At 39.4% G+C, this 15510-nt stretch overlaps 1 protein-coding gene across 1 annotated transcript in view; it reads right to left on the bottom strand.

Annotated features, from left to right (window-relative positions):
• The window catches only part of LOC306866671 (kinesin-like protein KIF15-A), a 60625-nt gene that overhangs the window by 24463 nt on the left and 20652 nt on the right, over positions 1 to 15510 (bottom strand). Inside the window, exons 13-24 of the mRNA XM_079411952.1 lie at positions 11515 to 11712; positions 8669 to 8855; positions 8263 to 8404; positions 8042 to 8183; positions 7777 to 7959; positions 6034 to 6162; positions 5853 to 5958; positions 4067 to 4232; positions 2749 to 2899; positions 2502 to 2587; positions 1511 to 1589; positions 1318 to 1404 (exon numbers count right to left, since the gene is read on the bottom strand). Of these exons, the coding sequence (XP_079268078.1) occupies positions 1318 to 1404; positions 1511 to 1589; positions 2502 to 2587; positions 2749 to 2899; positions 4067 to 4232; positions 5853 to 5958; positions 6034 to 6162; positions 7777 to 7959; positions 8042 to 8183; positions 8263 to 8404; positions 8669 to 8855; positions 11515 to 11712 (1656 nt within the window). The remainder of the gene's footprint in view (positions 1 to 1317; positions 1405 to 1510; positions 1590 to 2501; positions 2588 to 2748; positions 2900 to 4066; positions 4233 to 5852; positions 5959 to 6033; positions 6163 to 7776; positions 7960 to 8041; positions 8184 to 8262; positions 8405 to 8668; positions 8856 to 11514; positions 11713 to 15510) is intronic.

Here is a 15510-nt window from a genome sequence, read left to right as displayed (position 1 = left end):
CTGTCACAATGTTTCTGTCATCAACTGCAGATGTTTTCCTTGATCTACCCGTTTGAGGTGTTACTCAGTACACCAGTGGTTTCTTTCTTCCTCAGGAGATGCCAAATGGTTGTACTTGCTATTGCCAGTGTTTGTGCAATGGTCTGATTGATTTTTCAGCTTCACAATTGCTCGTTTTTCACCCATAGACACCTCTCTGGTTTCCATGTTGGTTACACGTCTAACTAACTATAAATGCAGTCTGCACGGATCTGAAACTGAGCGCAGACATTCAGTGCTATTTATTGTTTGAATAATCAATTAGTAAAACACACCAGGGCAACAAAACACACCTGTCAGCCACATGTTAACATACTTCTGGTAACATGAAAAATGGGTGGGTTCAAACAAAAGGTGCTATCTTCTAAATTGTGTATCAGATCCAGATGAAAATACCTGTAAATAAAAGCTGAAATGTTAATCTCTCATCTCATATTCATCTTTTGATGTCAAACCCAAATGTTTACAGTCTACAGCAAAAATAAAGGAATTGGCCTTACTGTTCCTATATATATATATATAGATAGATAGATAGATAGATAGATAGATAGATAGATAGATAGATAGATAGATAGATAGATAGATAGATAGATAGATAGATAGATAGATAGATAGATAGATAGATAGATAGATAGATAGATAGATAGATAGATAGATAGATAGATAGATAGATAGAGATAGCTATTTTCAACAAATTTATTCAGGAATTTATTAATTCAACCTAATGACTAACATTAAGCTGCTTTACCAATAACACACTTTGAAAATGCCTGCAGAAGTTGTCTTATTTCAAGCAATGTGCTGACATTAAAATGATGAATTATTGGAATAAATTAATGAATGACAAACTTTTCCAACTGATTTCAGTGTAAATTCGTATGTAAATTTGAATTGTTTGCAAAACTACAGTGCACATTTTTTAGTAAATTTGAATTGTTAGTAATACTACAGCATAATGTATTATAAGCATAAACCTCATTAAAATTAATTATTTGGACACTTAACTATGGTTAACGTGAACTATTGTAGCAATAAGTAATATATTACATTGATGTTAACTTCAACATTTACTGATATATTTTGACATGCTGTTAATGCTAACATTAATATTAATTCATAATTATAGCACTTATTAGCAAACAATACCGAATAAATTAACAAATCTTGTCCTAACTAGCCTAACTATGTTATCATCTTTATTTCTCAACCTCCAACAGCTGTTTTTACAGCGAGTGAGTGAAAGATTCCTGCTGCGCGATCAGTGCATTGCGGTCTCACTTTGTCCTGTTCGATCTTCTGCTTGAGGCTGTTGACAGTCATGTTGGATGAACACAGACTCTGCTGTAGAGCACTGATCTCGTCGCTCTGCACACACACAGCAGATACATCAGAACCAAGAAAGTCATGCAAAACAGTTTCAGAACACTGCAAATTACAAACCACAAGACTAAAACTGTGTACAGACACATACCTGTTGTTGATTTTTGTTTGTCAGCTCTGTAATGTGTTTCTTCAGAGAGGCATTCTCTTCTACAGACTGCACAAGCTCCCTGAAACACACACTCAACATCACAACGCCTATAGGTGCATACGCTTTTACTAAAGCAAATGACAAGTGCATACAGATACAGCTGCTACAAAAAGTATTTGATCCACTATTATGTGTAACGTTCAAAAATGACCAAGCTACAAAAATTGCTTATACATTTATGCTATATTACCAAATATTGGATTTCATTTTTTTTGTTTGTTTTTTTTCTCTCAATCAGCACAGATTTCTTTTTAGAACTGACAGCTCATAGGCCTCATTAATCTGAGCTTATGCACCTCAGTTTTTCAGCAAACATTGCCAGAATTATCCAATTTGTATTCAAAAACTGAGGTGCGTAAGGACAGATCAGGTGCATGAGGCCTGCGATCAATTGGTTCCAAAAAGAAATACAAAACCTCTGCTAATTTAAAGAAAACAAGATGACAAAGATTAAATCCAGTATACCATGGTCAATTCCAATTCCGAAAATAGTTTAATGCACAGCTAGCCATGCATTATTCCTTACATATAAAATGATGAGATTATATAGATAGATAGATAGATAGATAGATAGATAGATAGATAGATAGATAGATAGATAGATAGATAGATAGATAGATAGATAGATAGATAGATAGATAGATAGATAGATAGATAGATAGATAGATAGATAGATAGATAGTTTAACCATTTAAAGTCCAAAAATAAATAAATAACTAAAATAAACCCAACTCACTTTGACATTTGGTTTTAATAAACTAAATAACATTTCACTTGTGTGTGACGCAAGTGTCTAAATACTTTTGGTGCCACTGTATACAACAACAAAACTATTCAGAGTTAAATCAACAAGTCCTTTTTCCACACATTTCCTCTGTATTTGATATTATAAAGTGGGTTTGATAGGTGTTTGCATGTCTCTCTCACTCACTTGGACACACTCTCTTTGTGTGCGGTCAGCTGGGATCTCACACTGTTGTTCTGCTCTTTCTCTTCCTGAAGAGTATGCAGCAACTCCTATAAAACCATACCATACAGTCAATACTTTGATAACAGCTAGATCTTCAACAACACAACAATTCAATCGGGCATGTAACTTAAACCCATTCAACCCAAGCATGTTTGAAACACTGGTATATAAACAGGTACATTATGTAAGAGTGTGAAAGAATACGGACATTGATCTTGGTTTGCATATCTGAGCACTCTCGTCTCTTGAGCTCCATCTGCTGTGTGTGCTGATCCAGCTCGAACTGAAACTCGGCCTGCAGTGTATCATATGTGTCCTGAAGCACACGATGCTTCTCCAGCACCTGCTCCCACTCCAGCCTGAGACGACATGCAGGACTTACTGAGCAGCATTCAAAGACAGCCAGTCGTACATGTATTGTTACAAAATATAGGTTACAAAATTACAAAAAAAACACTGACCAAGCTTTTGGCATCTCTCGCTGCATTAACAGCACATTAACTCTCTTACAGACGAGAGATGAATCTACCTCAACACATGCTGATAACGGTAGGCTATCTCAAATATCTTAAATTATTGGCTCCATAGCTCTCGTTGTGGCCCATACATTAATTTTTTTAAACAACTTTTCCTTTTGATTTTCATCCATGACTGATTATGATGCAGTGTTTGGACCCATAAACCCTCTGACTGTTGTTCGGTCATTTTAGGAAAAAAAAAAACAAACAAAAAAACAATAAAAATCGCTACTTCATCGGAATGGTATGAAGACTTACAGCAGTCGCTAAACTCGGTAAAGTCGGTATTACAGGTGATTTACATTATTTTTTTCCACAAGGTGGAACAAATCTGCCTCAAATCAATGGATTTTAAATACTTTCTCTATTTTTAACTTAAATACTGCATTAATTGAAAAATTATATCAAATTATTTTTATTTTTTTTACATTTTATACAGAAAAGTGTCCATAATTTAGATATGATTATTAATTAGTAACATGAAATACACTCAAAATGCTAATTACAGAAAAAACATGATTGAAATGAAATATAGTATATTAATTTCACAAAAATAAAATTGGTACATGATTGTGCCCTGGAGGTTTTGACCGGAAAACAATACAAATGTGACTCCCAAATGAACAACACCAGAGGGTTAAAATCTTTGTTAATTTTATAGCCTATAATTTTAGTCAGATTCTTATTATTATTTGTTATAAGTGTCATTAAAATGCTCTGGAAACAACATGCTGATGAATAACGATGCCCTTTTCACCCTGGCTCAAACAGCATCTGTAGAAGAACAAGGAGTTTTTTACACGCACTCAATTGTGAATAGATCACTCAATTCAGTTTTGATGTGGGTCTAGTTTTGTAGTTTTAAACATTTGTATTGAGGCGTCCGCAATCCTCATACCCATGTGTCAGTGTCACAAGCGATTTGTTTGACTTTTTGGTTAAGTTACTCCATAATTCCTCTATTTCAATGATATGTACTGTTATGAGAGCACTAGTGTGTGTTTGTACTTGACAGTGTCCAGCTGCAGCTGTGTGCTGATCAGGCTCTTGGACAGATCTGTGGTCTCTCTCTCATGCTCTGCTTTCTGCTGCTGCAGTTCTGTCCGCGTGGCCTCCAGCTCCTTATCAGAGGACTGCAAGACGACACGCAGATCTCGCACCTCCAGCCGCAGCACTGCAGAGAGGTCACAGCAAACAGAATCCCTCAGATCGGCTTCTATATCAACATACTGTATGACTCGCTCGCTAAACTCCACGTCAATGCACACGAACCGTGTATCCGCTCGGCTCAAAGCTCAAACGGTAGCGCCGCAGGTTGCAAGCTGACTAGAGCAGATGCGTTCACTCGCTGATGAATCTCAGTCACGCGACACTAAACAACCGCGCTGACAAACAGGAGCAGCACTGTGCGCAATGGATACAGTCAGAAGGCTTTTCAATCTACTAATTGCCATCTAGGGCTGAGTATCGTTCAAACATTTGCATTCGAACTCGTGCTTGTTCGTTTTAAAACGCATAGCTCAAACAAAATCATAATTTCTATTCATTGTGCACTAATTTACTGATAAGCATCAGCACCTTCCAGTGCTGTCTGCCAGTATGTTTAACATTATAAGCCTTCTCTCTTCCGCAATCACTGTTCTGACTCAGAGGACATAGCATATTTCAGCAACATTACATGGCCAAAACACACATTAGACAGCAATCGGAAGTTATTACAAACACTCGATGGTGGTTTAAAGTGAGTTTTGAGTAAAAGCGGAATATAAATCCTATTTATTGTCTTATGTATCATGATGCTAGTGTGCATGAATGGTCACGTAATGCGCACTTTTGGTCGTGTAGTATGGACGGAGATCTTTTCTGAAATGCCAGTATGGACAAGGATCATTTTCATTATTAAACAAAAAAGCACCAGTGTAAACGTAGCCTTACATCTAAGGGGGTTGGGACGCTATCGAATCGCTCTCGCGGATGTCAAACACCAATTGATCTGCGCCCTGCCGCTTCTAGTTCGAACACACCTCGTGCTGCAGGCTTTATTGGCTCACTGACGTTGACGAGTTTAACCCCTTAGGTATCGAAGTTTGGTAGTGAACAACAAGACGTTTTTTGATGCTCGATGGTATCGAGGCAATTCAGTCGGTGCCCAAATAGTATCGAACTCGATACCCAGCCCTATTGCCATCATTTACCATGGATTTACTGGAATAACACTAAATGCACCATGGTTGTGTGTCAGATGTGTGTGGCTTTAACTGTGGATATCATGGTCTAAATGTATGCTACTATAAAAGAACAAATATTTTTTTTTTTAAATAATTAAATTTCACCATATAAAAAGGGGGCTGCTACAATATTTACAGATATTACTGGTTTTGATAATAACATAAATTTGCATCTGCGTCCAAACTCATGCTGCTACTTCAATCAAATGTGCATTTCTAAGAGACAACAATTGCATTTATTATTATTATCATCATCAGGCAACACATTTCTTGATTTGAAACACTATCACTCATTAGAACATGCAGAAACCAGTACATTAATTTTTCCTATTAAGGTATTTATTTTGTTAAGGAAAAATGACTGGAAAAGTGTAAAGAGTTCAAAAAAGTGTGTGTCATGTTCTGACCATAAAGAGTAGTTTAAAACCAAAATTCTGGGTCTGGGTCCGTATTCACAAAACATCTTAAGGCTAAACGTAGCTCATAACTTTAATTATCGATATCGACTGATATGAAAATGTTTTGGCCATACTGCCCAGCCCTAATCTGAAGTGCTCAAGACTCACTGTGCATCTCTCTGTGTTCATCTTCCAGCTGCTGTTGCAGCGTCCCGAGTCTCTCCTGCAGACGCTGCTGTTCTTCCAGCAGCGAGTGTCGCTCGGCACCAAACATCTACAGTCAGAGAGCAACATCAAACCAATGCATGGAGCAGAGCACCAGAAACACCAAACACTACAGCAAACACACCTCCTCTGTGCGACTGCACTTCTCCGTGGCTATGGTAAGCTGCTCTTCCAGCTTGCTGATCTGCTGAAGCAGCTTCCTGTTCGTGGCTTCCTCCTCGTCCAACTGGCCCTGAACACGAAGAGCCTGTTCCTAAAACCCAAAACAAAAAAAAAGTTCAAACGCATTCACCACAACATCATCAGGAAGCTACACTTCAGAAGAAATACATCACAAATTCTGGACAGTAAGACTAGGGATTTCTTATATATTACATAATATAGTTTTTTGTTTGTTTGTTTTTTTTAACTAAATATTTTTGATGTTGTTGTTGTTTGTATACAGTGGCCCCAAAAGTATTTAGTCACTTAATGTTACTTAATTGAAGTTTAATATTAAAACCAAATATCAAAGTGAGTCGGGTTTATTTTAAAGAGATACTTTTACTTATTATTTTTTTAACTTTAAATGGTTAAACGTGAAGAGCCTGTTCCTAAAACCTAACCAAAAAGAAGTTCAAACAGATTACCCACAACAACATCTACAGTAAAATGCAATAGGAAATTACACATCAGAAGAATGACATCAGAAAATACTCATTTCAGTGATGCATCCAAATTATCAAAATGTTATGCAATATTATGAAAACCGTTTTTGATTACACTTTAGTTTGGCGACCAGGGGGCTGTTTCATAAGAGACGCTAAGAAAAGCGGGGATTAAAGTCCAAAACCTGACTTTAAATAACGTAACAAATCAATCGGACTAAAGCGGTTTCATAAACCACAATTCAAGTTCACGCAATCTGACTAATGCTATCCAGGTTCAGTGAGTCAGGATAATGTGACGTGCAGCTTATTCTGAAGCAGCCCTTGATGTCGATCATGGCTCAGATCGATCCACCATAGCAAACAGCGGATATATCTGTGCTGTTTAACGCATTTGAAACATTGTGTTTTCCTCCGTGCATAACTGACACGTCACAGGTATGTTTTTCATCTGTAAATGTTAGAAAGTCATGCAAATATATCCATTTAGCTGTCAGGAGTGGGCGAGGCTTATGCGAGAGAACGAGTGCTGCTGAGCGCATGCGTGCTACACAGACGGAGCAGAATAGAGGACTAGCGCAGTAATTCTGAATAAAATATACATTCTGCTAAAATATTTGTTGTTGGACATTAAATGTGACACGTATAATTTCAATCCTACATATAAGTGTATTGTCCGTGTTAGAGGAGCTCAGCTTAGCCTGACAGTTAGCCTGCTCCGGACCAGGTTAGTTTCTCAGCATAAGTTGCCACAGTGACTGAGCTTGAACTATGGTAATTTTGCTTTCGGAAACCAAATAAAGTTAAAATAAATCAGAATTACTGAAATAAGCCTGGCTTGTTTAAGTTAGTCAGTCTTATTGTCAATTGATGTGGTTCAAAATAAGTAAAACTGAAATAAACCTGGCTTATTTGGTAAACTTGTTTAATGAAACAGGCCCCAGTTCTCACTAACTAAACAACTATGATTTTGACTCTACAGACTCCCAGTTTGCTAGTAATTAGTTCGTAATATGCATGCTAGTCAATATTGGTCCTTAAAATAAAGTGGTACCTTTTTTTTTTTTTCCTAGAGAATAAGATGCACAAATTCTGGACAGTAAGATGAGGGATGTTATATTATTTGCATAAAAAAAAAAAAAAAAAAAAACTTTCATAAACTACTTTGATATGCTGTTTTGAAACTTTACAGAAGAAAATATACAGTTCTTTCTGAGCACCTGCATTTGTTTGAGTTCTTCAGTGAGCGCTTCACAGGCCAGCTCGTTCATCTCAGGAGGCGGCTGTTCGTTCTGGATGTCATCGACGTCGATATTCTCGTCCTGCTCATTCAGATGGTCTGGGCTAGACAGCGGCACCAGTCGATTGCGCAGGTTATACGCTTTTGTGGGCGTAGTCAAAATCTGAGGAGCAGCAGCAGCCATAATAAGAGGTTTCCTTTCGAAATCATTTAAAACAGACCAACTCAAAGTCTGAGCTCGCTACCTTTATGGTCTCGGCATGAATCTTGTTGAGTTGAGACACTTCATGTTTGCTGTGGGCTTTAGTGGCTTCTAGGATCTTCTCCAGATGTCTGTTGGACTTCTCGAAGTAGCGCTTCTCAGATTCCAGCTCAGCCAGCTGTTTTCTAAAGGGAGTATAATGTGCTGCGCTAAAGACTCAATTTGACAAGCATTTGTTACATCATGGATGTGACATGAACGTACTTGTTGACCTCCTTGAATTCCTCAAAGGCTTGAATTATGGCTGTGAGCTCTGACTGTTTCTGCAGCAGCTGAACCTTCATCCGCTCCACAGAAACTGAGGACAGCGTCTCCATGGTGACAGGGGTGGAGTAGATGGGCGGAGCTATTAATAAAGAGTAACTTAGGTGATCTGCTTCTGCTTCATATTTAATGATAAAGACAAACATACCAAACAACTTTTGCATTTACTTTTTTTGTAGAGGTATGTAATAGATTCAGATATGTAATAGCAATTATTGCAGTGTGAACATTCACATGTAGATGACGCTCATAGCATCAATTCATGCAACAGTGATCTTCCTTAGTTTGCAAACAAATAGTTATAAATGTCCAATTCAAATTAAGTTTTAACTGTTAAAACCATCACCTCCTGTGCTCTCCTCTGTTGTCTGAGCCTCCAGCAGCTGCAGGAAGGTTTTCTCCAGCGCGGTTAACGACTGAACCTTGGTCTCGACTGCAGAGCGGACAGAATCCAGAGCACGCAGGGCTTGAACCTCCTCCCGCAGGGCGCAGTTCTCCGCTGCATACCGCATCATTCGTGGGTGGTGCTCCACCTGAGAAAAAAAGAAAAAAAAAAAAGTCAAGTAGGGGTGTGCAACATATATCGTCTTTGATAATATCGCAATTGCTGTTTTAGCGATGTGCAATTTGACATTATCGAGTATTTTGTCAAATAAAAACGATCAAAACACCCCTACAGAGTGCACGCATTCATTAAGTGATGAAGTCTAGACTAGAGCGTGCGCACTTTTAGAGTGTGTTCTTTCACTGCATGATTCAGTCTAATAAACTGCATTAAGAATGATCACAATTCAAGATATGGGGGCAGAAAATGTGTATATATCTTTCATATAGTTAAAATTACACGAAGAGTGCTGTTTTTTGTTTAAATGAGCATGATTGTGATATTGATTTCATATAACAGTTCAATAAACAATATATTAAGAGATGTACTATTTAGACACCATATTGCCTGTTTTTGCTCCATTTCACCAACAAAACAATTATTCCAAACAGCTACAGCACTGTTTTGTGTCTTGATTTGGTTCAGTCACAACGACTCACTTATTAACAGGGACTTTCTGCCACCTGCTGGCGGTTTTAATTTCACAAAGTATCAAAATTTCACAAAGTTCATTTTAAAATAATTTCAAATATCAGTATTCAAATATCAAAACATTATGCATTTGTAAGTGCAGGTTAAAGCACTCCATGTCCCTCTGAGCTGCATTAAAGTCCCTCTGAGCTGCATTAAACAGTGTGTAAATACAGCTAAACAGTGTTTAAATGCCACTTCAGATGCAACTTCTGCAAATATTAATTTTGTTGACAATGGTTTCATTTGTTTGGTAACAGCCTAAATGTCTTATTCTAATTGACTGATTAAATATAACAATTTGACTCAAAAGATGCACACTTAAACAAAAAAAAAAAGCTTTATTAAAAGGTAAAATTAGTAGAGCTCAAATAGTAGAGCATGGCGCTAGCAACGCCAAGGTCATGGGTTCGATTCCCAGGGAAAGCAAGAGCTGATAAAATGTAAAAAAAAAAAAAACTAGTGCAAATGCAATGTAAGTCGCTTTGGATAAAAGCATCTGCTAAATGCATCACTGATGTAAAATGACCACACAGCATATGAAGAATATCAAAAACTGCAGCTGTCCACGGTAGACAGATATCAGGACAAAAACACACTTGGCAAAATATTGTTTAATCATCGTTATCGCAAAAATCCAAAAGAACATTGATATATCATTTATTTTCAATATCGCACACCCCTAGTCAAGTCATCTTTATTTATACAAATAAATATAGTGCTGTCAAACGATTAATCGCATCCAAAATAAAAGTTTGTGTTTACGTGATATGCATGTGTGCTGTGTATATTTATTATGTATATAAAATACACACACATGCATGTGCATATTTCAGACAAATATGTTGTTTATATATTAAATATATTTATTTATAATATAAATTATATGAATATACATACAGTGGGTACGGAAAGTATTCAGACCCCCTTAAATTTTTCACTCTTTGTTATATTGCAGCCATTTGCTAAAATCATTTAAGTTCATTTTTTTTCCTCATTAATGTACACACAGCACCCCATATTGACAGAAAAACACAGAATTGTTGACATGTTTGCAAATTTATTAAAAAAAAAACACTGAAATATCGCATGGTCCTAAGTATTCTTTTCCCCCAATAAAGTCATAATTTGCTGCTTATTAATAGTTAGTGAGTGAACACTACAGACAAGCATCTTCCCTTTCAGTCTCCAGATTAAATCTCATTTAAAAAATGTGCCGAAATCTGAAAAAAAAAAAAAAAAGCAGTGGCAATGTGAAAATTTGTGGTCGACCGATATGGGTTTTTTGACAGCTGATGCGGATATCTTGGAAAGCAGGGTGGTCGATAGCCAATATATATATTTTTTTAATTTTACTTAATATTTAAGAAAATTTAAATCATTTGAAAATCGATTAAAAATGCGTTTAAATTCAAAGATTTGTTTAAATGATATAAATGCGTATTTGATGAATGCTGACGGCAAACGAGAAAGTATTATAATGTTTGCCTTTCTATTACTAATAATATAAAAGCAATCGTTATAATACTTTTCGTATGCATTTAATGACTTTGTTTACCTGATTATTAGACAGACTTCTATCTGTACTAGACAGAACTGTTCACGACGACAGCGAACGAGGGAGAATGAGAGCACTGTGTGCTCAGGAGCTGCGGTTCTCAGCGCTGTCACAATAAAAGACCTGCCTCGAATGCATCGGCCAAACAGAAAAACGTATCGGCTGATGCAGATATATCGGTCGACCACTAGAGAAAACCAAAGATAAACAGTGATCTGGAATCTTTTTCCAGCAAGAAATGGACTGATTCTAGTAGAAAGTCTCAGAAGCTTGTAAGAACTACATTCACACTGCAGGCAAATGTGGCTCAAATCCAATTTGTTTGCTCAGGTGACATCTGTTTTTGTCATGACCGTGTGAACAGCACAAACCACATGGAGTCTGATCTATTCGATTCTGATTTGTGCCACTTCAATATATGGTACTAAATGACATGTTTTGTTTAGAGGTACTGATTGTTTGATATGTAAAATTTACAAAGCGCTAGCCTTTCAGCCAGTACACACAAACATGTCTCAAATAAGCCATTGTCTACCTGAATTAGTTTAGGTGTGTGTACCTGCTCTCGAAGCAGACGTATCTCTTCCTGCAGCTGCTGGTTCTGCTGATCAGGGTCTGATCTCTGGCCTGTCTGGAGCTCTCTCTTCAACTGAGCGATTTGATCATCTCTGAACTTCAGGATCATGCGGCTGGACTGGATGAATTTCTCCTTCTGGGCCGAGGCCGCTTCCAGATGAGACACTTTCCCCTGAAGAGCCTGGAAGCAAAGACAGCAGCAGGAGTCAACTGTGCTTTACACTGAGCAAGAACAGGGAGAATACGCAAATATGCAATACTATTATTAGGGTTGTAACGATATACCGGTATGATGGTCTATCGCAGTTTGAACGTACACGGTAGAGATTGTATCTAATCTCCATCTCCCGCCGAAAAAAAGTGTAAATTTGCAGTATGAATCTAAATGTTCACATACTGCTTGCTACATGACACACTGCATGAAAGGTAATATTCAAAAAGGCATAATAGGCGCACTTTAAGAACTGAACATGACGGAGATCTGACACGCATCATATTTTCTCTCAACTCTACCTTTTCTGACCGATTTCATGTCGGACCCACTCTTCTAATGAGCTGACGAGTTGAATCGGGTGTGTTAGATGAGGGAGACAGTGTTAGGATGCGCCAGGACAGTTTTGAAAACCATTTCAGAGACATGTTCCTAATGTAACTCATATAACATATTACATGCATGCACAGTTTTATGCCAGCTTTAATCGCCTTTTTGGTAACTTTGGTAATGTTACATGTCCCAACAGAGACAGTAATATATTGGATCACTGTTACACTGCAATAAAGAATGCATATCAATCTGTTCCACGGGCAGCTTTCTCTGATCACTGCCTGGTTCATCTTATACCAACCTACAGCCAAAAACTTAAATCTTCTAAACCTGTAGTAAGGACTGTAAAAGGATGGACCAATGAGACCGAGCAGGTTTTACAAGTCTGTCTCGACCTTACTGATTGGAGTGTTTTTGAAGCTGCTGCCACCGATCTGGACGAGCTCACAGAGACTGTAACTTCATATATCAGTTACTGCGAGGATATATGCATTCCCACCAGGACTTATGTAATATTCAACAATGATAAGCCATGGTTTACAGCAAAACTCAAACACCTCCGTCAGGCCAAAGAGGACGCCTACAGAAATGGGGACAGAGTATTGTACAATCAGGCCAGGAACACACTGAATAAGGAGATTAGAGTGGCTAAAAGGACCTACGCTAAAAACCTGGAAGATCAGTTCAATTCCAATGACTCCGCTTCAGTGTGGAAAGGCCTGAAAGCCATCACCAAGTACAGGACACAATCCCCCAGCACTGAATCAACAACTTGCTGAAGATCTGAATGAGTTTTATTGTAGATTTGAAACCTCCCACACCCATCCTGACCATCTCTCTACACAACCGTTAACACCTCCTGCAACCCCCCTCTCCTGTATTATGTACTATTTGTGTATTTAGCAGAGCGTTCAATTAAATTGAATGAACAAATAAAGATAAAACACTACATAGAACGATTCCTAAAGCAACTGTATTAGTATTATAAGTTTTTCATTCAAGAATAGTAAGTGATTTCTCTCTTTGTGTTTTGTTTTGTTAACGTTAAATGAATAGTTCCCCCAAAATGAATATTCTGTCATCTGTCTGTCAATTCTGTCATAGTGTTTTATTTTTATACCATCATTTACTCAACAGTTGTTTTAAACCTGAATGAGTTTCTTTCTTCTGCTGAACATAAATGCTATTTTGAAGAAGGTGGAAAACCAAACAGTTGCTGGTCCTCAGTGACTTCCATAGGATTTTTCTTTCTATCAAAGTCAATGTGGACCAGCAACTGTTTGGTTACCCTCGTTCTTCAAAATATCTTATTTTGGATAGAGGTTTGGGACAACATGTGAGTGAGTAAATGACAGAAATTAAATTTTAGGGTGAACTATCCCTTTAATGACAGTCGACAGCACGTTTAGTGTCCTGTCCCTTTAAGAGCTGCACGCATCTAATATACAGGCACGCATCTGTTTCTCTCTTAACTATTTACTTTCATTTTAGAGATAACCAACTGAGTCTGTATGTAAACCTTGTGTGTTTTGACAGTATTAGCGCAAAAGATAAGTTAGTTGAGTAATCAAGCGCTTTTTAGTGTCCGTGCTTCAGGTGTATGCGCTCAGAAAAAGCGCACGTCAGACCAGCGCGCGAATTAAACATTTAACCAGCAAGGCTTGTGTGCAAATAATGTAGTTTTGCGATCGCGAATAAGTGCAGTGTCCTGTCAGAGTAACTCTACTGCTGTATGTGGTGTTGTACAGTATATAGAGACGGAGGAGCCAGAGCTGTATTTGATATAATGTGTGCTGTAGCACGATACTACCATATTTCTTCAAAAGCAGATCGTGGAGACATTTTTTATTGTCCACGATCAAAAATCGTCACATCGCACACCTCTAAGTGGAGACATTCAAGTTCCTGGGATCCATCATCCCTCAGGACCTGAATTGGGACACTCACATCAACTCCATTGTAAAAAAAAGCCCAAGGATTGTACTTCCTTCGCCAGCTGAGGAAGTTTAACCTGCCACAGGAGCTGCTGAAATAGTTCTCTTTCAAGCATACGTTTCGGTGTCTCACTATGGGATACGCCCCTTCCGCGTATTCCTCAGAAGCCCTATTACATTACGCCAGCCCCAATTGGCTGGCAGACGTGACGCTGTGTCTGGGAGTGGCCTCCCCACCCCTCAGTATAAAGGAGCGACACAACGTCACTACGACATTCAAAAACCTCTTCTCGCTTCACACCAGAAGCCTTAACGAACTCTCGGACGAACGACTGGCCACCACGCCGTTTTTTCGCCTGACTCCTTCAATTTTGCATTCCAGCCGATTGCAAGGAGTGTTCGATACTACGATGGCTGCTGCAATGCAGACTGTCCCGGCTAGCGAGGGAGATGCTGTGCGACTTTGTTCATGCGGGAACAAAATTTCATGCAAAGACACACACCAGGTCTGCTCTGCATGTCTTGGGCTGAAACATGCCCAAATGGCGATCGAGAACCCCGGTTCCTGCGAACACTGCGCACGCTTCACTACGAAGAGCCTTCGTCGCAGGCTAGCACGCCAAGCTAGCCTGTCAGGCCACGATCCCCTCATGTCGCCTAGCCCCGTTCCAGCTGCCACTCCGCAGGTATCCATCCCTGTAGAGCTGCCCACCACGGCAGCTTTATCATGGGGTGAACAGCTTGACGTTTGCGTCCCTCTGACCAGTGTGTTTAGCACGGACGAGGAAGAAGACGCGCTCGATTTCGAGGAAGACGGACAATCGGACTTTCTTCTCTCTGAAGAAGAGGAAGATTTCGAGGACTCCCCTTTCATTCCCCCTGCGCACACGGCACAACCCTTCGCCGCGGCGGGGACCACGGAAGATGCGGATGGGGCACCATCCCCGCTGCTCAGTGTGGATCTGCAAGATGTGTGCAAACGCGCTGCAGAGAAACTAAATATTCTGTGGCCGACCGTGGTAGCAGAGACTGCAAAGTCTCGCTATGAGGGTAAGAGGCTGCCGAGGGCGAAACGGGCAGCACGGCAGCTCCTTCCTGTGTTTCCAGAGCTCCTGGAGGAGCTTGCGGTGACCTGGAAGGACAAACCGTTCACCAGCAAGTTACCCGTGCAGGGAGGATCCGCTCTCGATGTGGAGGGAATGGAGAAAGCAGGACTTCTCCGAATGCCTCCCATGGAGCCATTAGTTGCCGCGCACTTGCATCCAAAGCACACGGCAGCTGCAAATCCGACGTTGCCATCCAAAGCGGACCGTTTCCAGTCAAGCATGTCGGAACGCGCTTATAAAGCGATTGCTCTCTCTGTCAGGGCGCTGAACGCTACCTCTATGCTGACCGCGTACCAAGCGGAATTGCAGGACGAAGCGTCGACCATACCAGGTCAGACGCACTGGGAAGAGATATGTGTAGTGACAGATCTCTCTCTGCGTCTTCAGAGGTGCGC

The sequence above is a fragment of the Barbus barbus genome (assembly GCF_936440315.1).
Source record: "Barbus barbus genome assembly, chromosome: 48".
NCBI classification, from domain to species: domain Eukaryota; kingdom Metazoa; phylum Chordata; class Actinopteri; order Cypriniformes; family Cyprinidae; genus Barbus; species Barbus barbus.
The sequence above is the reverse complement of the archived record's forward strand: the minus strand, read 5'-3'. Positions and strand labels throughout refer to the sequence as shown.